Below are 25,395 nucleotides of genomic sequence, written 5' to 3' on the forward strand. Positions count from 1 at the left end.
CTCCTACGACGCAGACACCCACACATATACAAGTACAGTCAGATCTGCGTGACGCTTTATTCTTGGTCAATTTTAGCCCGTGTTTGGTTGCAAACTTCCAAATTCCAAATTTTTTTCCGGCACCTGCATGGAGACTTAAATCTAGACGAAATAAAAAACGCATTGCGACTGCTGTCTGTAAATGGCGAGACGAATCTAATGAACCTAATTAGGCTTTAATTAGATGCTAAATTGCTACAGTAATGCTGCAGTAAACAACCTCTAATGACGGATTAATTAGGCTCATTAGATTCGTCTCTCGATTTACAAACAAGTTCTGTAATTATTTTTGTGAATAGTCTATGTTTAGTATTTCAAATGTAGAAAGATGTCTTTTCAAAAATTTTACAAAGCGCAACCAAACACGGCCCTATTCTGTAATAACTTGACACGACAAACTTGGCAGGGAGTAGTGGAAGCTCGCTCAGTGCTGGCCGGGGAGCTTCTCCTTGACCTTTTCCATGAAGCCCTTCTTCTCGTGCGTCCCCTCCGTCGTCGTCGTCCCGTAACCGCCGGTGGTCGCCGTGGTGTGGTGCCGGTCGCCGTCCCTGTGGCCGCCCGGGAGCTTCTCCTTGATCTTCTCCATCATGCCCTTCTTCTCGTGCGCCCCCTCGGTCGTCGTCGCATACGTCCCGCCGGTGGCGGCGCCGGTGCCGGTCGACCCAGCATACCCTGTCGTCGTGCCGCTGTACGCTCCGGGGGCCGTCGCCTGGCCCTGGTTGTCCTTGTGGCCTCCGGGCATTTTCTCCTTGATCTTCTCCTTAGGCCCTTCTTCCTACGACCGCCGCCCATCGTCCCGTCGTCCTCATCAGATGACTGCAAAAGGATTGTTGCGTTTTGGCTAAAACTCAAGCATACAGATCAGATAGATGTGTACGCGACGGAGCGCAGGAGCACCAAAATTAATGGAAAGCAAGCAACGCACCGAGCTGGAGCTGGTGGAGCTGCCGGACCGGCGGAGGATGCCGCCGCCCGTCTTGTGCTCGGCTCCGTGGGGGAACGCGGCGCCGTGGGTTCCAGTGACGCCTGTTGCGCCGTGACCCGTGGCTCCGGGCACGCCGTGGGTGTGCCCACCGGTGCCGTGCATTCCGGTGACACCGCCGCCCGCCGTGCGTACCGAAACCGAAACCTGGCTGACCGGAGCCGCCATGGCCCCCGACGTCGTGCGTGCCCGTTCCGGTTGGGGCTTCGTACACGGCCTGCTGGCCGCCGTATCCCCCGGCGTCGTAGCTGCCGGCGGTGCCCGTGGCGCCGTACCCGCCGCGGGCCTGCGCCTGAATGCCGTGGCCGCCAGGAATCGGGTTGCCGTATTCGTGGACGACGCGGGTGGTGGGCTGTCCCTGCTGGTAGTGCGCCATAGCTCTCTCTAGAGCTTGTGCGTGGCTCTTAAATTTTGGCCAACTTTGCTGAGCTCAGTTGTTGCCGACCATTCACAACTAGACGAGAGAATGGGTCGGAGCTAGATGGATCGGATGGGACGAAGGCGAGAGGCCGCGCGTATTGGTTTTTTTATAGAGCTGTACGTGTGTGAGATCAACGTGTTGGGGTCGGCAGTTGGACACGTCGCAAGCTACGTGTGCGCGCATGCAGCGAGTTGGGTGTCTGGCGCATAGGATGCCGAGTGGACGCGTGGGGAGTGGCCGGCAGGCTGCGTTGTCACGTTGTGTGACCGTATACGTTTTCGGTTCCTGTATCTATCTATCTATATAACCTATTTAGATGCAACCCACTAAATATTATAATTATATTTCTCTCAATCCTCATACTGCCACGTGATCAACCCACTAAGTGTCATGCTTAACCCACTAAGTGTCATACTCAATCCTCATGCTGCTACGTCATCAATCCACTAAGTTCATAATTTCTATTTCCCTCAATCATGTTTTCCATATATTTCCACTATGCTACGGTTCATCAAAAGTATAAATATAGAAGAAGCCAAACAGCCAAACTTTTTTATTATCAGTTAAATCATACAGGTGTTAAAATCTCCTCTCTTTATTTCCTTCTATTATTACCTCATGAACGTTATTTTCAGCTATCCATTAAATATTTGTCTATCTAATATTAATAAATAAATAAATGGGGTTGGCTAACGGCCGGCCGTAATTTAGGCTGGCCGTACGGCCCGTCCCTTTTTAGATAAGCGGGTTACAAGCTTTTCTTATTTGGCAAAGAACTGCTAGATCAGGAAAAAAATAGTTGGCACCAGTCATGATTAATGTTTTCACCAAAAAATCAGACCTGTACCACTGTGGCACCGTCCCTCTCCTAATTTTGCTTGCTTCTAGATGTTTCAAAATTTGCAATGACAAAAGCAACTTTTGAAACCTCATAAGCAAATTTATGAAAATCTGAAAGCAAATTAGAACATTTACAAAGTTTCACCTCATCTAAATTCCAAATATTCACATAGTTTCAAAACTACTACCACATACAAATCATGATTGCCTCAACTGTTGTACTGCTGATTACATCCGATGATTAAAACTACCACCAAACAAAAAGATTGGAGGTACTACAACTAATATCAAGTTACACATGAATAAAATCAAGCTAGGTTGAGGTGGCAACTAAACTGTTGCCGATGATGATCTGATGAACTTTCTGATCACCACACACCAAATCTGTAATAAAAAAGGAAAGTCTTTATTTCACTATGGATCAAAAATTGAAAACTCTGGATATACAAAAAAAATGTTAGCAGCCTTACAGATGTAGAGCATGTTATAGTGTTGATCTGCTGAAGAAACTTGCAGACAAAAGAAAGGTACATCAACCAACTTATGAACACACTTTTGGAGGACTAAAAGGAGGAAAGGAACACAAATTAGTGAAAGAGTAGCAAGTGCAGTTAGTATCAGGAGTAAAACATCACCAAGGCTGAATACTTCAGTAAACAAACGTTGCTTGAACTTTTTTTTTAAGATTAGTATAATTGCCTAGATAAATGCATTGAGTTGCATACATGAAATCAGAAGAATTGCCTAGATAATGCACTAGGTTGCCTAGCTCACTGATTAAAATATCATTTAGCAAAATAAGACCCCTAGATAAGCAGGTTCATATGACAACATAGTCAGGCAGTCAGAAAGCAAGATTGAGAAAATGACTCATCGTAACGATGTATTACCTTCAACATACGCATGGGGGAGCTGTACACACCTCCATCATGACCACAAGCTGAGCACCCACTGAGCCGCAGATTGCCCTTGACAGGTTCAACGGCTAGAGCTTTTCTAAACCACACTACTGTTTGTCCCGGTGCCTGTCAAATGGCTCCAATAACATACAAAACAGAAGTCAACAACACGTGGAGATAGCAAAAGTTCCATCTCTATAACAGTCATCAAGTCAGTTTGGGTTGTTTTTTAACAGATACTATAGAGGGGAAAAAGAAAAGGCACAAGATTTGCACCTTCCGGGAGCAGTCGCTTCTTTTCCTCCCCAGCTATGTCCTCAAGGGTGCAATTGTACCAACATTCTCCCCCCAGTGGTGGACCGCCATCACGAGGATCACATATATGTGTTCCCTGGTGTTGATGGTAAAGGAGGCTCAGCAAGCTACCAAATAGAAACATCAAAATTAAAGCTACGGTTTATAAAACACCCGCAGACACAATTCTTGTGAAATTGTATTGTTATGCCTAGGTAGAGCAATATTATTGCTTATGGAAACTGATATTATTGCCTACCGGAACTAATATTATTGCCTCTATAGAATATTCTTGAGAACCAACATTAAAATGCCTATACGAGATCGTAAAAGGACATTACTAACCCAATTAAAATGCTTATGAGTTTTTACCAAAATGCTAGTTGATTTAGCATAAGTTTCCTAAAAAATGCTAACACAAAATAGTACAACTGTGAGTAGAAACAAATATCAGTTAGTGAAGAACCTTAATGTTGCGTATATGTACAATACGATTGCAAATAGCTCTGCTTATGCTTGCAGGTTGCAGCTCGCTGCTGGACAGCTGCTTGTGCTTACTGTCTGGCAATGGTTCCAAGCCGCTGCTGCGGCTTCCCAGTGCAGCTTTGATGACTGCCCCCGGATCCATAGCCTTAATGGGCTCAGATTTAGCGAGGCCATAGAGGTGCTTGATGGTCCTCGAGATGGAGGCAGGAGCGGAAAACACCCTCGATTCCCTTGGCTCCGAAGTAGCAGGAGCCGGCGGCGGCTCCGAAGTAGTTTATTGCCTAATGAAGTATATTGATTTATAATCAGGAACCATAATATTTCCAAATTCCCTCTCATATTATTGCCTAGCTGGTAACTATAATTTTGCCTAACAAAATACATTGTTTTGCCTTGTTATAATTATAAAATTATATAAAATAAGAACCATATTATTGCCTAGTAAACCATGTATTTAAAACCTGATCTAGGGAACTGGGATATATAATGGTAGTATGTATGGAAACCCCTTTCCTTTACAGGTATCTAGGGACAGTTTAAAAAGGCTCTTCACACTGCACTTGTGCTTCTGGATTTAACAGAAAATGATTTGAGAAACCTGCAGCATATTGATTGACCAATCAAAGCTAAAACATCTAGCAACTAGGAATGATTTTCCGTATACTGAATCTAGCAACTATAGCTGGATTATCAAACTATAGCTAGCACCTAGCATACTTTTATGTAATAGGCATTCATGGCTGAAATACAAAAAGGATCAAAAACACCCGGAGCATCTAGAAGTATACCATGCAAATTCAAGCTCGTGCTCATAATCACTTGAACATGTCACCCTCCCTGGCTCCTGCTTATAAAATGTTGAAGGACACAAAGCTCCACCAAACTATGGCAAACATGACAGGAAAATGAAAAACAGAAATAAGTTATAAGCTACACCTAGATACTATCATTATTAAAGCTAACACACGTGTAGTATGCATAACATCTACAAATACCATCTACAGCTCGATCAATCGAGCAACATACACCATTTGCCCTGTTGATTAGGAAATAAAATAGTAAATCAATACATCTACAGGCTCTGCGTTTCTAGCCAAAGGGTAATACTAGCATGCTGTAAGATGAAAAGCTTGCATTGAAATTGTGAGGAGATGAGATAACAACTACTAGTATGCAGAACGAAAAAAGGGAAGGCACTCACGAAGAAGCTCCCCTCGCCCATCTGCAGGTTCTGCATCTGTGGCCGAAGGGGAGTGAGTGGGCCTTCACCACGGTGCTTGAGAAGCTGCCTCCATGCATCACGCACCTACACTGGTTTGCCTACGTGCAGTGGAACAGAGCTCACAAATCACGGCCATCGTCCCGCTCGCCGCGTCGTACACCAACCCCAATGCCTGCTCGTGTGGCTGCTGTCCCGCCGCCTCCTGCCACGGGGCATAGGGCTCGAAGTAGCTGTGGGGGCGAGGCACCCGGATGAGGGGGAGGAGGATGCGGAGGTGGTCCTCGAGCTAGCTAGGGAGGGGAGCAATGGGTGGATCTGAGCAGCAGTAGGCGGTGGATCTGTGCAGCGGCAAGCGATGGATCTGAGGAGGGGAGAGGGGAGGGAGAGGGGGTGAAGGGAAGAAGGGGGAACACCTGGAGTGGCGGGGAGGCCGGCGAGCCGCACCAGTGGAGGAGCGCGGGGAGTGCTTCGTCGTCAAAGGAGTGGCACCCGGGCGTCGAGCACGAGGCGGAGGCGGGAGGCGGCCTTGATGGCGAGCCAGCGGCAGCAGACAAAGGAGCAGTGCTTGCAGTTGCCGGAGCCGAGCATGCCGAAGATGAGTGCGAGGAGCTCCTCGGGGAGGCCGGCGATGCGGTCCTCCCCGCCGACAGCCTCGACGACGGAGGCGAGGAGCGGCGGTGTCATCACGACGACGGTCAGCGGCGGGGGAGAGGGCTTGCGGCAGCGCAGATGTGGTAGGGCACGGGCCCTTGAGGGCGGCATAGGCGGATCTGCCAAGGAAGGGGTAGGCGGAGGGGGGAGGCGTGGGTGGCGTTAGGGGGCGGAGAGGAATGGGAACAGTTCCAATTAAATGTTTTGTTGGATGTTGATAGATTCAGTCGGCCGTTCCAATCGACAACAATACAGCCGGCTGCAAAGAAGTCATTACCTAAATAAATAAATTCACATTTGTTCAAAAAAAATTGCAAAACGATTCGTCTCCTATGATCTTTCTATCTTCTAATATTGATGCATCTCACTAGAAAACATTAATTTATATTTCTCTCAAACCTTAGTGACACCAAACGATGGAAGAAGCACTCCTTCATCCACCTTCTGACTCCGTCTCTTTATTTTTCTCATGTTTGTAACTTGATCATCCAAGCTGCCGTTTCCTTAAGTCTCTCTGTCTACCAATGTCACCACCACCCCTTCCACTTCTCATGATCTGTACAGCCCCAACGCTCTATATATTTTGCTCGGTCGAACCCATCGCAACGTTGCACAAACTCTCAACTCCATTATCCCAACTTCAACATTATCCCAAATTCAAACACTATTTGGCATAACTTGCACACACCATACTCAATTCGGTGGCTCTCGGCATTTACACGCAATGTAAACGAAAGGACAAATCAGTATCAGCCTGGACATGCAAAAATTTCCCATTAACATTACTTGCATGATTGCTTGAGTTGGACGGCCAGTCTCCTTATCAGACACTACTCTCACTTCTAGTTTATCAGACAATACTTTCACTTCTAGTTTACTCGTCCCTGGCTAGGGCTGGATAATGAGCTGGCTCGGCTCAATCCGGCTCGTTAATATAACCAGCTAGCTTGGCTCGGCTAGGTCCAGCTCGCGAGCTGGCTCGAGCAGCTCATGAGCTAAACACTGGCGGCGCATGTCGCCCAGGGGAATGAGGAGATCGAGAGGGCGGGCGGCGGGGGAGTCTAGGGGCAGGCTGATTTGATTGCGCAGCGGGGAGCCAGGGGGCACGGCGGCGTGTCAACGTCGGCGCCGGCGAGTCTGTGGGCGGGCTAGCCAATCTGGGTGCAGGCAAAAGGAGATAAGGCAGCGGGAGTGGCGTGGCACGGCGGTGCGTTGGCGCCGACGAGTCTAAGGCAGGCAGACGGAGAAAAGGAAGCAGGACCGTCGAGGCACGGCGGCGCACAGATATCTGCGTCGTGCCTGCGGGCCGCAGGGGGCGGGGACGAGCGGATGACCAGCTTGTTGCTGCACCCCCGCCCGCGAGGCCGCGCGGAGGCGACGAGTGGGGCCGTGGGGGGATGAGTAGTGGCTCAATTTGGTGCAGGGAGTTGGTTGGGGGGCAGTGGGTGCTGCCCTGCTGGGGTTGGACTTGTTTGGGTTACTTGGGCTGCTATTTGCTGGCCTGCTAGCTGTTGTAAGTCTTGGCTCGTTTGACTCGCGAGCAGCTCGAGCTGGCTCGTTATACATAACGAGCTAAAACTTCAGCTCGGCTTGTTAAGTAAATGCAACGAGCCGAGCTGACTCGATGCGACGAGCCGAGCCAAGCCGAACCAGCTATGAGACGAGCTAGCTACGAGCTGAGCGAGCTAACAAGCCACGAGCATTTTGTCCAGGCCTATCCCCGGATCAAGGGTATGGAGCATCATGATAGTGATCTTGTCCTAAGTTTTTATGGCTCAACGTACTCCCAGGTTAACGTCATAGCTGCTTTGATGCTTGATTCTTTCACAGTTTTCACTCGCTTTAAAACCATATAGTACAAGTTACACTTTCGTCACCGTTGACAATTGGTATAGCAAGTTACAGTCTGATGAGCATCGGTGCAGGGCTCATGTAACATAATCAAAAGAGAATTCAGAAAAAATTATCATAAGAAGTTGTGGTCAAATCAAAGGTTAAATAGATATTGGGTTGTTGAAAATATCAGTGCATACTTGAGAAGGTTATAAAAGAATTTGAATATGATAAGAGAGAGAGAGAGAGGAGTTGCCTTGCTTCGTGGTAAATAGGAATTTTCTAGAAATATATATTTTGTATGGATGGATAAGGATGAGAAAAAAATTTAGAGTTACATATTTTATAAAGAAGAGTGTGGAAATTATCGCATGGCAACGCTGCAACACTATGAGCACCTATAAATAGATATACTTCATTTCCTTCTGTCATACCATAGCATAACATAGAGGCCTTAAGTAGGAGATAGTAAGGTAGCCATGTATTATAGTTCTACGATAACCGGTCAGCCACATAGATAGTATAAGAATTTTATGTTGTATGAAAAAGTTATGGTGAATAAAGGTTTAAGTTCCCTTTTAAAAGTCATGGATACATGGCCATAGGTGTACCCATCGCGCAAGACCGTGAGTGGTCGAGATACAAGCTGAGGGAGACTGCAGGTCCAGACTCAGATTTGTCACAGATACAGGAACGCGGCCTTTTGCTTGCTTCCCTTTCATTCTCACACTTGATGGATCTGCAGTTGTGCTTGAGTCCTAGTCTTAAAATCCTCTGGCAAATCTTGCGGATGCCCAGCTCAGTTCCTTCATCTCCTGGCATCTCACTACAACACATGTGACTTTCCGTGACGAAAACCTCATGATGAAAGTAATAATTGTCATAAGTTAATGTGTTTTATGACGTTTTGTAAGGACTGACATACGTTAGTGACGAAAATAAAATGTTTGTCATAAAGACAAACAAAAAATCATCACAGACCACACCTACGAATTATTGTGACGATTCTTGTTTCGTCATAAACTTGATTCATGTTTAAGACTCATGGCCCACTTGTTAGGCTAAACTATTCTTTCTTCATGAATTCTATTTTGCTTTTTTAAAATGATATTGTCCATGTTGGATTGGTCATCCCCCTTGCCTGACAAAACCATCATCATATTATGGGTCGGTATAGTTTTTCATCTAACCATTGGTCGGTATTTCAAATTTTTCCAAACGAAAGATGCGTCGGTATATGAATTTGCGGAGAGACCCACATGCTAATGTACTGTCAAGCCCTAACGTGCCTCCATTTCACCCCTTTCTTCCCCGTCGCCGCGCTACCTCATCTTTTCCAAATTGGCATGGCCGCGTCCAAATCCACTACCCGCTCATCCAAATCCACTCCCCCAGAGTTGAAAAAAAAAAAACCACTCCCCCAGATCCACGCCGCCACCCCTACGCCCGACGCGGAGACCGGCCTCCGCGCCCCCCACGCTTGCGACGCGAGAGGGCCGGCGCGCGCCTGCTCGCCCAGATCCCCGCCGCCGCCCGCGAAGGCCGGCCTCCCCTCGCCCCCCCCCCCCCCCCCCCCCCCACACGCTTGCGATGCGAGAGGGCCGGCGCGCGCCTGCTCGCCCAGATCCCCGCCGCCGCCGCCCCTACGCACGACGCGAAGGCCGGCCTCCGCGCGCCCCTACGCCTGACGCGAGAGGGCCGAAGGGCGGCACGGCGATGACGCGGCGGTGCTCGCACTGCAGCCACAACGGGCACAACTCACAGACGTGCCCCAACTGCGGGGGAGATCTTCGGGGTGCGCCTCACCGATGGCTCGGCCAAGAGCGCCAGCATGGGAACCTCTCCCTCCTCTCCGCCAGATCCACAAGCAGCGGCGCCTCCCCCCGCAGACGGGCCCGACCTCACCGACGGCTGTGGGGGCTATGCATCGACGACTTCGCCCAGGGGTCCTCCGCCAGCCCCGAGCGCAAAGAAGGGTGAGCGCATCTGACGACCGATCTCTACCCCTCCCCCTCCCCTCTAAATCTCTTATCGATCATCCGTCTCATTCCAAGCTGATGCGTGACCCTAGATAGTAGATCCTCCCAGTCCCAACTAGCTCCAAGCTTTCCCATTCATTTACCTGCTGAGTTTCGTGTTAATTCTTGTTGAACCGAATATGTTTTTTTGATGGTTTGTTCTATCTGTCTAAACCTCTAGGCCTCTTCAATTTGTGCATCATTGTTGGTTTCTCGGTGAAATAAACAGTTCTATTATAAACTATAAACAATGGCATTAGTAATGCACATAGTAGAGATATATACCTAGTGCAATTTCAACTTGGTTCCTTTGCAGTTGAGACAAAACTATGCAGCACCAGTGCTGAACTGCCGATGGCTATTTAAAGTTGTGTGATTCAGACTTGCATTCTTATAATAAGCACACAGTTTGATATTTCGTTTATTCATTGATGAACATAGACTACGAAAATAATTTTGGTAGTGTGATTAGTATATGTGCATATGGGATATCTACAAGTTCTTCAGGTTCCACCAATTATCAAGATGCAGAAAAGTTACGGTTCATTTAATCTCCTTGATTGCATTGCAATTTACAGTTGGCCTCTATATTTTGTTTGCATGTTTGCCTTATAGTTTGGTAATTAAGGACACAAATTTTATCTTGCCCTCTTGATTTTTCAGAATGTACATCAGCTTTTGGTAAAGGAATGAAGAAAACTAATGCTGATATATATGAGAAGAATAGAATCCACACATAAGATTCTTGAATCTTTCCTCTGTGATTTCTTTCTTTCCATGGAGATGGCATTTGTTTACTAAAAGATCTTCTTGTGAGATGAATTACTTGTCAGTACTGATCTGCTTGTTGTTAAATTAGTATGTAAAAAAGTCTTAGGTTATTCTTGGAAGAAAATGGATGTTTTTGTTATAATCTTAGCACTTGTCCATGCCTATGATGTTTATGTTCTAATCTGAGCACTTGTCCATGCCTGTGATGTTTATGTTCTAATCTGAGCACTTGTCCATGCCTGTGATGTTTATGTTCTAATCTGAGCACTTGTCCATGCCTGTGATCTTTATGTTCTAATCTGAGCACTTATCCATGCCTAGTCTGTTATTCTGTAGTAAATCTGAGCACTTGTCAATATCAAAGCTGTTTTCGTGTGGCAAATAATTTATTTTCCTTCCATCTGCAAATTCATTTATAGCCTGCTCCAATTGTTAACTTAGTATGTAGCATTTATCTCCGTTTAGCAATTGATTTAGTTTTGAAGCTGGAACAATATGAGGGAATTCTACAGACTGAACATGATTTCAAGAGAGAAACGGCAGGAAATAAATGATAAATTATTTCTCATTTTTTATCACTTATTCAAAAGTCAGTTGTTTAGCATATAAACTCAAGATGAGCATGTGAACAGAATTGTAACTGTTTTGTTTGCCCAAATTATGCTTTCTGCTAAGTTAGTTGCTGCTCTAATGATTAAACATATTAGTGCATTGTCTACCTAAGTGAAAAGCATCACTATACCAGAGCTAACACATGATAGTAAAATCGATTTTAGATGATCTGCTACTGTATGTTAATCATTGCTAGTTGTGTGTATCTATTTTTTCCAATGTTCCTACTATCTATTTTTTTCATTATGAGAAAATTTTCCTATCTTACTAAAACATGCCTTATAGGAGAAGTGTTTGAAGGCCAAAATGTCTTATGGGAGAAGTGTATGAAGGCCAAAGTGAATCATGAGAAAGTTAAGTACCATCACAAGACAGGAACTAGGCTCTACATTGCGCAGACCTCTGCTCAGACCAGCAAGGTGAGCTAGAAGACTTGAAGTTGCTAGGAATCTGAAGTTGGCTGTGAGATCATAGAGTTGTCTTGGTTGTTCAGTGAACATAGAGTTATTGAGTGACTTGGCTGATTGTATCTAGGTTGTTTTTCGAGTGACTTGACAACTGATATTGGGTTGTAATAAATATTCTGTAAAGTTACCTGTGTTTTGAATGAATATGTTGTTATGAAGTTAATTAGCATTGTAATACTGGATTAGATTCTTTTACTATATGAGCTTTATTGGGCCATCGAATATTTATGACGAATCAAATCGTCATAATAGAGGTGCCACATCATATCCTAGTCAGTGCCACATCATATGAGGTAAAAATTTTATGACGTTTTCTATCCTACGTTGCACATGTATAGCCATCCAAGTAAACAGTTTTGTGACATTTTTTGGTATTGATTATGATAAAAAATGAGCGTCACAACTTAGTGACGATAGAACAATCGTCATAAGATTTATGACGAAAAATATGTTTTTCGTCGCATAAGATCTTTTATGACATGGTATAGGCGACGAACCGCATCATGCAAGCGTCACAGATTATGAAAGATGACAAAAATACCACTTTTAGTGATATAAATGAAACGTCGCAGAAGCCCATATGTGTTGTAGTGTCTACACATGACATATCAGTTAGTCCGGATATACAGAAATTGCTAGTTCTAGACGCACTAAATGAGGAAATAAAGTATTACAAAAAAAAGATAAAAGGAGACAAGCATATATGATGAAATCGCGTACTTTTAGCAGTAGGAAATAAAACAACAAGAAAGGGACGTGTCAACTGAAATTGATTGGGATCAAAATCTTGAGCAAGGTGTTGGTGAAGAGGAAACAAACAAATATCACCATGGTAATAACACATGTACCCTTCTGATGTGCAATAGATGACTTAGGTATAACAAGATAGTTTTTTCAAGTGATTCAGTAAGATAGTTTTTTTCAAGTGATTTAGTACCCTGACTACATTCTAGAATGCATATATGTGACAACAATGTCATTCTAGTGCAACAGTGATTGCCCCTAAGATTATATTAGATCTTATAGTAAAAATGAATTAAGATGTTCACTAAAAATTACATTATAATATGATTGGCCGTTACCGCAGAGTCCACGTGGCGGTAAGGGAAGGATCGAGGCATCCGAGAGGTTCCTTGGCACATGTGTCGTCACGGACTTGCAGCGGCTTGTGCCACTCTTCGGCTGACGAGTGGGGAGCTCCACTGGAGCCATCTTCCATGGGCGCCATTATATGTCACTTCAGGGGGACACAATCGCGCATCGTCACCTGAAGACAACCGGTTCATGAGTGAGGAAGCGTTGACTCCCCCCTGTCGTCGACCGCCTCCGCCTCCAATGGCCCCTCCTTAAAAAACTCGGCCGGGTGGGGAAAGACCGCCCCACCGGTATTAACTTAAGAAGAAGCCTTGGCTTCCCCGATTGAGAAAATCCCCGAACCCTGGTCCCGCCCTGACACTGAGAGACATAACCCCTGGGAACTGTGCCTGGGCCATGTAAGGGTCCTCAGGCCGACTTGGGCCGTCTCACAACCAGTGCTTTGGCACACAGGGCTAGCGAGGGGATTTTTTTATCCTCAGTCTGAAATTCGCTCCCACGGGGAGTCGAACTCAGGACCTGAGGGGTACCGCCGGAGTGACTAACCAACTGGGCTAGCATCCTTTGGCTCCAATGGCCCCTCCTCCTAGAGCCACCGCTGAAGTTTAGGTATGCCCCTTCGTCCAATGACGACACCATATGAGGAAGGCATGGACACATCGATGGTGATGAATATACTCATCTTCTCCGTGCGCATGTACATCCTATCTCGAGAGCTCACAATGTCACCTATGAGGAACGAGAGGCAATTCCTGCCACTCCTCGTCGCCAGGCCGGTAGTACACTAGATACTCATGATAGGATGTGGAGAACACGATGGTGCAGTCCGGGGGAGTCGGAGAGGAGAGAGCGCACCCACCGAGCATTCGTCGGAGGCCTCGTTGAGCATGAGGAGCCACTCTCTTGGGCCCGGCTCAACCTACTATTTCCCTTGAAGAGACTACTACGTTGTTCAAATGTACTTTTTATTTTAAGGTGTTGATCAACTACTCTTTTTGCTAGATTTCCTACTTAACGGAAAACAAGATTAAGATACGGGTTTCCCTAAATGAACGTCTTTACTCTCCGTGAAACACCCCATTCCAGGTAGGGTTGAGGTATTTCACCCCATTCCACTCATGGCTTTTACAACTTTCCTACCTGCCCGTGAGGTGAAGCAGGGTGAGGGCAGCCCTCGTCTATAGGATAGGGAAAGGCGGGAATAGCTAGGGAGGGAGGTATAGTTCTTTGCCTTTCCAAAAAAGAAGCATAGAACTCTAGTCTTCTACTAGAGATTCTATGTTCTTGGTCTTGAGAGTGGCGTCCTGGAGGGATAGAGAGAGGCGTCCCAGAGGAATGGTTGGTATTAATTAGAATTCCTCTCAAAGGTCGGATACTAGAATCATCTATTTATATAAGAGACTTGTTGGTCCCCACTAAACATCATGAACTTTGATTTTCCTGCAACCACATGAAGCCACATCATCACTTTTGTATCAACCATTAGATATTCGGTAGATATCTAGATCCTGGCTGTATATTGTATCGCCACATCACCCATATTTAATTAATCATGCAATGCTCTCTCTCCCCACTACCGAGTCTATTCCCATTCCCACTCCTTGCAATTGATCTTTACTTAGCACCTTGGCAGATCAATCTCTTCTTTACTTAGCACCTTGGCAGATCAAGAGACCACCATAGCTAATGACACTAATGGCATTTGTCCTCCATCAATCATCCACGTTCCCACTCCTTCGTGCCTTGACGTGCTCCTTCCTACCAACAATTAAAGGTGCACAAAAATGCTCTCCTTCCCAACCAATCAAATAGTCAGCCACCACGTCTCTCCATTTTCTCATCCATTCCAATTTTCACTAAAGCCACAGGTTGCAGCCACTAAGAAATCATAGTAGTATATAATTACCGATGTGTTTCTCTGTTCTCCTAGCACATGCGTCTAAGATCAACCTCTGGACCCTTTCATCATTCTTCAATTCTCCAATGGCCTCGACAATGGAATTCATGTATGCTCACTTGGTAGATTCAGCAGGCGCGCAGTAGCACCAAGTTTCCTGCCATGGCCACATCACAACGTACTTGATCTACTGCATTGAGGTAATTCCTTATACCCTGGTTATCCATCTAGATACTCCAACAATAATTCCTTCCGATGTATGTAGTTCTTCATCTATCCTTATTGTAATTTTGGCAGGGGAATTTTTTTAATCATCTGATGACCCTCCTTATGTTGATGCAGCTACTTGAAAAAACCATTGTTTGTCTGGAATTCTTATTTTCTGAATCGGCAAGTTGTATCTCTAGAGCAAGAGAACTAGCTCTCTTTTTCTAGGCCACGCTGAAGAACCAGAAGAAGGTAGCATTACATAAAGTTGGGAATTTCAAATGCTAGCATTTAATGGACCTTTTACTTATTTTTTTTCTTTACATCCGGTGTCTAATTTATTATCATGTCTCTCTACAGTGAACAACTTTAAGGTTTCACTTGAATTCCATTTATTTTGTCACTGATGATTTTCTTTCTATGTTCAACGTAGTACTAAAGAGATCCGTCTTTCACTTCTTGACATGTATGCATGACTCTCTTTATATTTGTATACTCACTCAACAATTATTATAGCATTTATTTGATATGATTCAAATATTCCCGCAGCAACGCACGGGGGTTTCACCTAGTTCTATGTATGGAAAGGGCAACCAAGAGGTGCTGCCACGCGCTGGGATTGGACTCTTGGTCATGGGTCATGGAAATTATGTTGGAGTAATGGGCTTGGCCCATTTATTCTAAAGCATTAAAAGAATTTAAAGCCCACTATTAATGCTAGGGAATCAATGTTTAATTCCGTACCGGGAATTGAGGAGGATCTCAACCGACTTAAAAGGTGGACTTCTTGTACACCACTTGTGAAGCCGGTAAGAGGAGGACGGTGAACCACACGCGCGCGCGCGCTCGCTCGCCTCGCCGGGCCGGGCCGTGGCCGTGGCCGAGGCCGAGGCCGAGGCCGAGGCCGAGGCGCGGCGCGATGTGATGGCTATTTTGCCGCATCACCTAAATGACTCTGATGGTGTCCAGGTTCAACGATCCTGAGCACCTGAGTCACTATATAAGGAGTGCCATTCCCCTCATCCATCCTGCACCAGAGCACTGAGGCAACTCGGCTCCTCTCTTCTCCCTCTCCAGTTGCAACAACTGAGTTCCCCAACGCTAATTTCTGCGCGCACAGAATTAGCGTGAGCAGGCCTCCGAAACCTTGCTCGCCTTGAGATCCTGCACGGGATAGGCGGGCAATCAGGTTTTTGGGTAACGCTTTAGCGTGACTGCTCAAAAATACTAAGGCTTTGCCCGATTGTACGACTACTTCCTGGTGGACGAGCCGAACGACTACGTCGACTACATTCTGGTGGCCGAACGACTACGTCGACTACATCTTGGTGACCGTTCGTGGGACTGCACTGCGAACTTCTTCCTGCACCGATTTAGTTCGACTACTTCGACTGAGGCCAACCGAGTAGATGTCTACTCCAGTTGGTAACAGCGCAGCCAATGCCTCCGGCAACGGCCCCGCTTTAGGGTACTCCCTGAAACTTTAGTTATTTATATTGTTTATGCTTATATGTGTGATAAGTATAAACATGTTCACATGTTTTATTTTACTCCTTAAAGTCATAGAAATATTGCTAGTTTATACATCTAATTTTGGAATTAAAATATACCGAAAATTGCCTAGATTTCTAACAAATTACTAATGCGATGCAATCACTCTGCTTGATCAGTGTGTATATATATATGACGTATGTGAGGTATAATAGTCTTCACGGGGAAGATTTTCAAGGTAAAAGTGCGCGAGATATTCGGACCCACAAAATTTTGGGGTTGTTTGGATTTAGGGGCTAAATTTTAGTCCCTGTCACGTCAAAACGAATTTTACTATTTTGAAGTATTAAATAAAGTTTAGTTACAAAAATAATTGCAGAACCCTAGGGCTAAACTGCAAGACGAATCTAATAAGATATATTAATTCATAATTAAAGGATGATTACTGTAGCATTATTGTAGCAAATAATGAATTAATTAGGCTTATTAGATTCGTCTCGCCAATTAGCACTCATCTGTCAAAAAAATTATAAGTATATTTTAATAATACTCTTAAATAGCAAGATTCTTTTTGATGTGACAGGAGCTAAACTTTAGACTTTGGAAGCAAACAGGGTCTTTGACGTTAGACCTTGAGGAAAAATACTAATAACATTTTTATATTTGTAAGGAAATAATTGTTTTCCTTTTTAAGTGCTATAATAATATTATATTACCAATATATGTGCCAGAATACATCCAATCGGTACAGTTGGAAATCCGGTTTAGTCTCGGTTCTCGAACAAGTATTAGAAGACCAAAACTGAAAGTCTCTATCTTCGCAATCAGACATTTTACCTGGTGCTAAAGCCAACCTTTGGTACCGTTGGAAAGGCCAACCGGTAGGTGACGGCCCCCTTTGGTGCCGATTGGCTTTTCCAACCTGTACCAAAAGCTTTTCCCTCTTTTTTCAAAATTCTATTTTATTCAATTATTTTCTCAAATCATGTTTTAGTTTTTTATTACTATTTATCCATTTAGAATTGTGACGCATATCCGAGCTATACGCTACTATACGTAAATAAGTCGTGTTCGAGTTAAAATAATGTATGAAAATAACTAAATATCAATGCTAATCATAAAATTAAGTTATTTAAGCATAACAATATTTACAAATATACAAATATCACTGTTCCATGTATTAGAAATGTAATGAGCAATCATTTTAATCTCGATTACAAATACTAAGCCCCTCACGACGTCATGCAGATTGTCTATTGATATGACTGTCATGGTAGAACTCACTTTTGGGATCCAAGATCTCATTCATAATGAATCCTACGAGCTGCTAGGCTGTGGTCTATCCACGTGGAGAACTTCCTCCTTGATTTGCATTATCTATTATTTTTAAGAAATAAAGCTTGATATATTAATTCATCGCCTGAATATAATTAGAATTGTATTTGCGGATGGTTTATAGGTACATCAAGAATTACTTAAAGTTGTAGGGTATGAGTAAAAGGGTTTTTAATATTGCATTGTTATGGCTTTGCACATGTTAACACACGTTTCCTGATATTTCGTCTCTAAATTTGCCTTGTTGATAAGCACGAGATTTATGAAGCCTACTTGATGCTGCCATCCTTGTTTTCAGCATGTTCTATATAAATTAGATAGTGCACAAACAATACGACACGGGTTACTGGAATGTATTAATAATCTAGAGATTAGTCGACACTTACAGAACTTAGCAGGCAACAACCGATATGATAGAGATGTCAAGGGCATCTCAACGGTATATTGCATAAGTTCACCCTGAAGTCAAACTCCCCACGGAAGAAATCATCGTTTTGATATTTTGGACAAGCAAATTAGTTCAAAAGTAACATGTGTCAAGGGAATACTGCAAAAATAAGAAGATAACATGTTCTGTGTAGTATAGTGTACACGCATCACATGTTAACATCTATCAAACAGTTACACAAGTCCATAGATTCAAATGATCCAGATATGAGTGCGAGAACGTGCACAAGAGTACAAGACAACATGCAGATATTGCAAACACAACGTTAACGATACTAACAAACAACCAAAAACCACACATGCCGTCACTGCAAACGACCATTTATTGACAACTGATCCATATGTAGCAACCAGATCGAGCTAGCATTCACGTCAATTGGATAGCTCAGTGCTGCCCGGGGAGCTTCTCCTTGATCTTGTCCATGAGACCCTTCTTTTCTCCTGTGCCCTCCGTGCCGTGCGCACCAGTGCCGGTTGCGCCAGTTGCCGTGTCCTGCTGGTTGCTGTCCTTGTGCCCCCCAGGCAGCTTCTCCTTGATCTTCTCCTTGAGGCCCTTCTTCCTCCTCCCGCCCATGCCGTCATCCTCAGACTGGCATATAAATTAAACCACACTATGATGAGTAAAACTCGCACATGTATTTAATTTGTACGCGACCACCACAAGAGATCGAGATGCGACGGCCGACGACGGAATAGAACGCGTACACCTACCGAGCTGGAGCTGGATGAGCTGCCGGAGCGGCGCAGGAGGCCGTCGGTCTTGTGGTCGTCCCTCATGGGATTGGGATGATGGACCTGCTCGCCGGCAGCAGCACCCACGCTGGTGGCGCCATGCCCAGTAGCAACTGGGTTGCCGTACTCGCTGGCTTGGTTGGTAGCGTGGCCGTGCTGCCCCTGGTGCTCCATCCTAGCTATCGACGAGATCGGCAACTCTCTGGCTACTCTTTTTTATCAGATGTAGTTCTACGAATCTGAAGGCAAAGTGCAATGCTTGATGGGCATTTATACGAGCTGGAGACTGGGGTTCAATTACAATTTAAAAATAAAGTTAGATTAATGAGGTCAGGGAGGCCACGTTAGGGGTGTACGTATGCATGTTGCCATCGGAAGGTATGATATGGATGCTCATCTTGGATCAGAGGATATATATGGTATCAAAGACGGAGTGAAGAATGTCCATGGCGCGGCCCTGTCGGCGCCACGTACCCATCAGTGCGTGTGCCCACCATCTGGGCAGTTCCGGAACGATGACTGGATCAGGACCCCGTAGTGAGTTTGTTGTTTGCTTGTTGCTTGATTCCTTCTTTTCCTATACTAGCAACAATGCCCATGGTTAGTTAGAGTTAAGAAAATATAAATATAGTTAGAGTTAATTTAAGAAATTTAGTTTAGAGTTAATATAAATATATATATTTAATTAATATATTAATTTAATTAATATTTAAAATTAATTCTAAAAATGTGTATCACAATAAACTTAACTGCTATCTTATAGCTTAGCTCAACACAAATCTAATACAATAGCAACAGGAAAGGACTATAGCGGATAATTAGGAACAAATTATATGCATTCAGCTGGCGCGTGCAGAAGGCGGCGAACCTGGGGCGCAAGTGGGAGCAAGGGCACTCACTACTACAGAACAAGCCTTTGGTCCAAATCATTTGTCCCGGCTGTCTTTGGACCCGGGACCAAAGAGTGCTTTAGTCCCGAGTCCAACGGCTAGCCGGGGCAGCGTGGGGGGGGGGGGGCAGGGGCCTTTTGTCCCGGTTGGAGCCACCAACCGGGACCAAATCCCCTCCATTTGTCCCGGTTGGTGGCTCCATCCGGGACTATTGGTCCCCGGGGCCTTTGGTCCTGGTTGGAGCCACCAACCGGGACCATACAAAATGCCCACATAAAGTTGTCAACGCCACTCCACACCAAGCCGGAGGATCGACGACGTGCCTACGAGCCACCAAGACTCCAAGGATGGTCGGTGCAACAAGATACAAACTTGGTTCACTCTAGAACCACTCACAAGGCAGCAACACCTTGCTCTCTCACTCACTTAAGAGCTAACCTAGCACCTCAAAAGTGTGCTAAAAAGTAAATATTTGATCACTATGCTCTTGGTTGGTTTGGAGGTGTTCTTCAATGTGTATAGGGTCTCCCTCGACTCCAGCAACTCTAAAATGGCAGGAAGATGTCGTATATATAGCCCACAAAATCGAAGTAGCCGTTTGTAGCCATTTGGGGCATTTCTGCGTAAGCATCGGTTTAACCAGTGCCTAGTCATCGATTTAACCGGTCACTAACAGCTTGAATTAGCCGTTGGCCCTTTCTGACAAGTTCTGCAGCTGAAATATGGTACCACCGGTTTATTCAGTGTTAGTATCGGTTTAACCGGTGCTACAGAAACTTTTTGGAGTCAAAAACATGCTCTCTAGACAATAGTACGGTGTATTTCCTTGGCCAGCACTTGGACAGTTTTGTTACCATCAAGCCTTTGAACTAACTAGGAAACATCTCCGACTACTTATGTAGTTTGTTCTCCTCGGGCCCTTGAACCCACCATCGGTAACATCTCCGCGTACCCACCCTGGCAAATACCCTGGTAGTTTTGTTACCATCGAGCCTTTGAACTCACTAGGAAACTGTTGACGATCTATTTTAACCTGTTTTGACCGTCAACTCCTCCACAAAAACTAAACATACTATGGAAAAATGCTAGGATAGTCCTAAATATTAATGAATTCTACATATGTTAGATTGAGATTGTGTCCAGGTGATTCTGAGCTAAAAATGCAGCAAGATGGTGAGGTATGATTCAAGACACAAGATTTCGACCAATCAAAACGTAACATGTCATTTCATGGATCAAGTGGCCCAACAGAGCAAGGAACCGACTTAGGACAATAGGCTTGCACAGAGATATGACATGTGGGCCCAAATAACAACATGCCAGGACAAGATGGGGGCAGTTGTCCACTGGGCCAGGCCGGTCAACCACCCTAGTCGGCTGACTGCCCAGTGGGTTCAGGCAGGCATCAGCTCATCCTCGCAGCAGAACTCCGGTGACTCCCACCTATATATATGAGGGGTGGGGGTAAAGAATGAGACATACCACCTTGGAGTTTCACACTTCTCCTCTTCATATTGAGCTTGAGAGCTCATCCTAGGGGCTCTAGGCAGCCTAGGGGTGTAGGAAAATAGGGAGAGAGTGAGGAGGAGTCGCAGAAGTGCCGGGCTTTTCGGCACTCTTCTCCACTTTTACCTCGATGGATGCTTATCAATCATAGTAAGTGTTCGTGTTTTCCTTTTGTTATTGAAAAATAGAGTTTAAGTTCAAGTTCTAGTTTCTACCTTTTACTAGATTGAGTGTTCGCTAAGAGTAGTGAATGATCCTAGCTTAAGACTCCTGATAGAGACAGATAATCTTGGTCAGGGTTAGGATCAGTACGGTATAGCGTAGATGTGGTGTCTAGATTAGACTTTACCACTTAGTTGTTATATACTCCATAGTTTGTAAAGGTAGCCTGCAAGTGGTGACAGCCCTGTTAGAGTCCCAGTAATCCTCCACGTTCGGGTATATAACAGTGCCTTATTCTCGGAGCAACATGGTGTTCATCTAGGGAGAGACCGAGCGCCTGAGGTAAATGGCGAAACTAGACTTTTCTTGACTTAGGTTTTGAATCTTAGGAATTCCTCTCCGTCCTTTTGATTCTACACGTGTGTGTATCCTTGGATGAACTTGAACCCTTAGATAGTATACTCACGTTTCTTTGTGGATACGATAACCTGGAATACTCCTGAGTGAAAGCTACAGCGGTATCCGTGCGCTTGCGGATTTTATTCGTGACACAAAATACCAACAGAAACATCTCCAACCACTTGCCCTAGCCATTACTTGGGCAGTTTTGTTCTCCTCGAGCCCTTGAACCCACCTTCGGTAACCTCTTCGCGTACCCGCCTTGGCAGGTACCCGGGCAGTTTTGTTACCATCAAGCCTTTGAACTCACTAGGAAACATCTCTAACTACTAGCATTGGCCATTAGTGGGGCAGTTTTGTTCTCCTTGGGCCCTTGAACCCACCTTCGGTAACATCTCCGCGCCCTGCCAGATACCCGGGCAGTTTTTTTTACCATCAAGCCTTTGAACTTACTAGGAAACATCTTCGACTACTTCCCCTGGCCAGTACTCGATCAGTTTTGTTCTCCTCGGGCCCTTGAATCCACCCTCGGTAACATCTCGGCATACCCACCCTGGTAGGTACCCGGACAGTTTTATTACCATCGAGCCTTTGAACTCACTAGGAAACATCTCCGACTACTTGCCCTGGCCAGTACTCGGATGGTTTTGTTCTCCTCTGTCCCTTGAACCCACGTTCGGCAACATCTTCGCATACTCGCCCTTTACAGGTACCCATGCAATTTTGTTACCATCGAGCCTTTGAACTCACTAGGAAATATCTCCGACTAGTTGCCTTGACCAGTCCTCGGGAAGTTTTGTTCTCCTTGGATCGTCGAACCCACACACGGTAACACTTCCGAATACCCTCCTTGGCCGGCACTCAAGGAGTTTTGTTACGATTGGATTTCGGAACTTGCCACAGGTAGCATCTCCGACTACTTTCCTTAGCTAGTACTTGGGAAGCTTTGCTACCACCGAGTCGTTAAACCTCATTCGGGTTATATCTCTGCGCTTTTGGCCCAGTATGTGGTTGTCAGCCAGATTTGTAAACCGCTACTCAAGGCTCACCACGTTCCTATGCAAACTACGATCACCAGAGGTCATGACTCGCATCATAAGAGCATCATACAGCAGGGATAATGTGAAGAAATATATTACAGCAAAGGAGACTTCAAATAATACATCAATGATGATTGTCTGTCGGCTAGGGACTCTACCTCCTGAAGGTGCTCACGAAATGCTCTAGCGTTCAGTCATTGGCTATCCCCTCCCTTAGGTAATTGATGTTCAAGTCAGGGTAAAAAGACCTAAGAATCCCAAGTACATGCCTGGCTACATACTTGGAAGTACCCATCATATACCCGGCAATCTGGGTTGGCACGTCCTTCAACCTGTCTACCATGGAGCATGGATTGACGATACCAGGTTGAGGAGGATCAACCGTGCCGATGATCACACGTGCCGCGGCCTCCAGGTCAAAGATCTCTTTATCCTTGCATTCCTTGTCACGATTCAGCCTCTGGATTATGGACATGTACAATCTTCTTCTCCGCATCCTTTAGCTGTTTCTCGACAACCATTTTGTAGTTTGTACTCTTCGAGACTAGCATATGACATATGCAGAGACTCATAATCTTGAAGAGCTTGACAAAATAAAAAGTCTTATTCAAGTTATAACAAAAGCTATATGTATAATTTATATTCATCATAAAAATTTTATTACAAAATTATTATGTAACAAGTTGGGAGAAAAAAAGTTATGCATATAAATCGAATGTTGTTTAGAAGCTGTATGTATAAGTTACGCGTATAAGTTATATATGCTTTGAAAGTATGCTAAAATCGCAGTCCGAAAAAATATTAGTAACAAGTTATGTGTTAAAGTTATATATATAAGTCATCATATTGTAAAAAAGCTGCGGTAATAAAAAATTTCCAAAAGCTGAAAGTTCACTGTTGTCAGGAATCGCTCGCTCGGAGACCTCCGGGCGAGCGGCCGCTAATTAGCATGGCCCGTATAATTGCCTAGTAGAAAAAAAATTTCATACATAGAAATAGCTTGTGTCCGTCCGAACAGAAAGGCCGACTTTGTTTCCTTCCTGGCCGGCTTACCTCCATTGGGCCAGCCTGCAACCGTTCGGCCATTTTCCGCCACGGGCTCAGGCTTCAGCGTTTACGATCGCGGTTTTTTTTATTTTTGTTTTTTTATAAAAATATATTTTCGATTTGGAAATTTTGAAGAATATACCCTTGGGGGCCAGTGAAAATTTTTTTTGAATTATTTGAGCAAAAATTATTTGAGCAAAAACCCATGCCGCCCCGCTGCTGGGCGGCCAGATCCCGGCCGGGGTATAGTCTTGCCGCTGCCTGCTTGCTGTGATAGTTCTTGGGCCCATATGAACTACTCTTTGGTCTGTCGTCCGCAGCCAACATTAGGAATTATACGTGTGTGACTGGTAGTTAAATCATTATACAAAATTTAATAATTTTTTAATTGCTAAAATAAATTTTTTTATTTGAACAATAACAATTGTTCCAACAATAGCAAAAAATTTCCGGCAACAAAAAAATGATTTCAGCAACAAAATACAAATAGACCGATTTATTGAGCTGATCAAAGGGGATCCATGTGCGGCGCTCATGTGCAGCTCCTCGGAGGGAGAGGATCCAGGGGCCTTGTTTAGTGGCCACCCTTGGGTTAGGGGAAAAGAGGGCAGGATTTGTTTATGGGCATTGCGCCATGTGAGGCTTGGGCTCATCGTAGGAGGGCATCACTTGAGCTCATGTGGCCTGTCTCCCGCGGTGATCCTGTAAGGCTTCATCACAGAGCACAAGTTGCCCCTGCTCCTGATCGTTTCTTTTTCAGCGGTTCCTTCTCTTCCCTGCATTCATTTTTTTTGCTGGTTTTAGGACCACCCGTTTCTTGGATCTGATGCCCTCGATCGCCGTGCCCGTCCTGTCAAAATGATTAGTTCCAGGGACAACTAACAATTGTGTTCAGGCAGAGCAGGGCTGGTGACTGTACTCTGGGTGTGTACCAGTTTCAGAGCAGATAGCCTGCAATCTGCGTACTGGCTTCGCCGAACAAGGCCGGTTTTCCAAATATTTGTCAATTGCAGGAATATGTTAAAATTCAGGCAAAGTTTCATCTTTTACTCCCTTTTGCATGAATTCTGGGTTTATCTGATCAATTGTGCACTTTGCAGGATATAACATTTGATGACGAGCAAAATGAGATGAAGAAGAGTCTCCTGGTTGACTCATCACAAAAAACTCGAAAGACCATCACAGATGTTGATCCTAAACTCGGCCTACCTACTAGCCTCCTAGCCAGCTATTGAAGAGGCTAATAGGACATGCATACATGATGTGCAATGCAAGGCTTTGATCCAAAAAGTCACTGTACTTTGCAATCTTTCTCTAACTCATTGGGCTTTGAGTATACCAAACACCAATACAAATGCATCCCAATGGGAGGCAGGGACATGGTATGAGCTCACTAGTGCCTTGTGGTCCTCAGGACAAGATTTTGTGGTTGTACTTGACATAATATTATCCCTTTAAACTAGGAGATGGGTTAGTGGTGGTCCTCTGGTCTATCTATCTATACATCATTGGAGGGTGTTAACATTATTATCATTGGTCAAGGATCATCACATATAACCACCAGAAAGTGCCAAGTGGTTTCCTAAGAGTTATTATCCTAGTGTCATGTGTC

At 44.8% G+C, this 25,395-nt stretch overlaps 1 protein-coding gene, 2 long non-coding RNA genes and 1 pseudogene across 9 annotated transcripts; 1 reads left to right on the forward strand and 3 right to left on the reverse strand.

Annotated features, from left to right (window-relative positions):
- Positions 1-410: 410 nt before the first annotated feature.
- On the reverse strand, positions 411-1,510 carry LOC120646286 (annotated as a pseudogene).
- An 884-nt stretch (positions 1,511-2,394) lies between these two features.
- Positions 2,395-6,042, reverse strand: LOC120644537. 7 transcript variants are annotated; one of them, XR_005663797.1, is made up of 7 exons: positions 5,163-6,008; positions 4,750-4,844; positions 3,942-4,242; positions 3,458-3,572; positions 3,173-3,307; positions 2,753-2,845; positions 2,395-2,666 (listed from the first exon to the last, which is right to left on the reverse strand). It is a non-coding gene; the product is annotated as an uncharacterized LOC120644537 (long non-coding RNA). The 7 variants fall into 7 exon arrangements; XR_005663794.1 differs by having other exon boundaries at positions 3,458-4,242; positions 5,163-6,024; XR_005663796.1 differs by having other exon boundaries at positions 2,753-2,791; positions 3,458-4,242; positions 5,163-6,019.
- A 3,021-nt stretch (positions 6,043-9,063) lies between these two features.
- Positions 9,064-11,730, forward strand: LOC120644539. Its single transcript, XR_005663801.1, has 2 exons — positions 9,064-9,643; positions 11,354-11,730. It is a non-coding gene; the product is annotated as an uncharacterized LOC120644539 (long non-coding RNA).
- Positions 11,731-18,299: 6,569 nt separating this feature from the next.
- LOC120646287 (dehydrin DHN3-like) lies at positions 18,300-18,929 on the reverse strand. The gene is made up of 2 exons (XM_039922929.1): positions 18,719-18,929; positions 18,300-18,596 (listed from the first exon to the last, which is right to left on the reverse strand). Exons 1-2 carry the CDS (start codon positions 18,911-18,913, stop codon positions 18,393-18,395), a joined length of 399 nt encoding a protein of 132 aa, XP_039778863.1. The 5' UTR covers positions 18,914-18,929; the 3' UTR covers positions 18,300-18,392.
- Between the last annotated feature and the right edge of the window lie 6,466 nt (positions 18,930-25,395).

The sequence above is a fragment of the Panicum virgatum genome, chromosome 8K (assembly GCF_016808335.1).
Source record: "Panicum virgatum strain AP13 chromosome 8K, P.virgatum_v5, whole genome shotgun sequence".
Classification (NCBI taxonomy): domain Eukaryota; kingdom Viridiplantae; phylum Streptophyta; class Magnoliopsida; order Poales; family Poaceae; genus Panicum; species Panicum virgatum.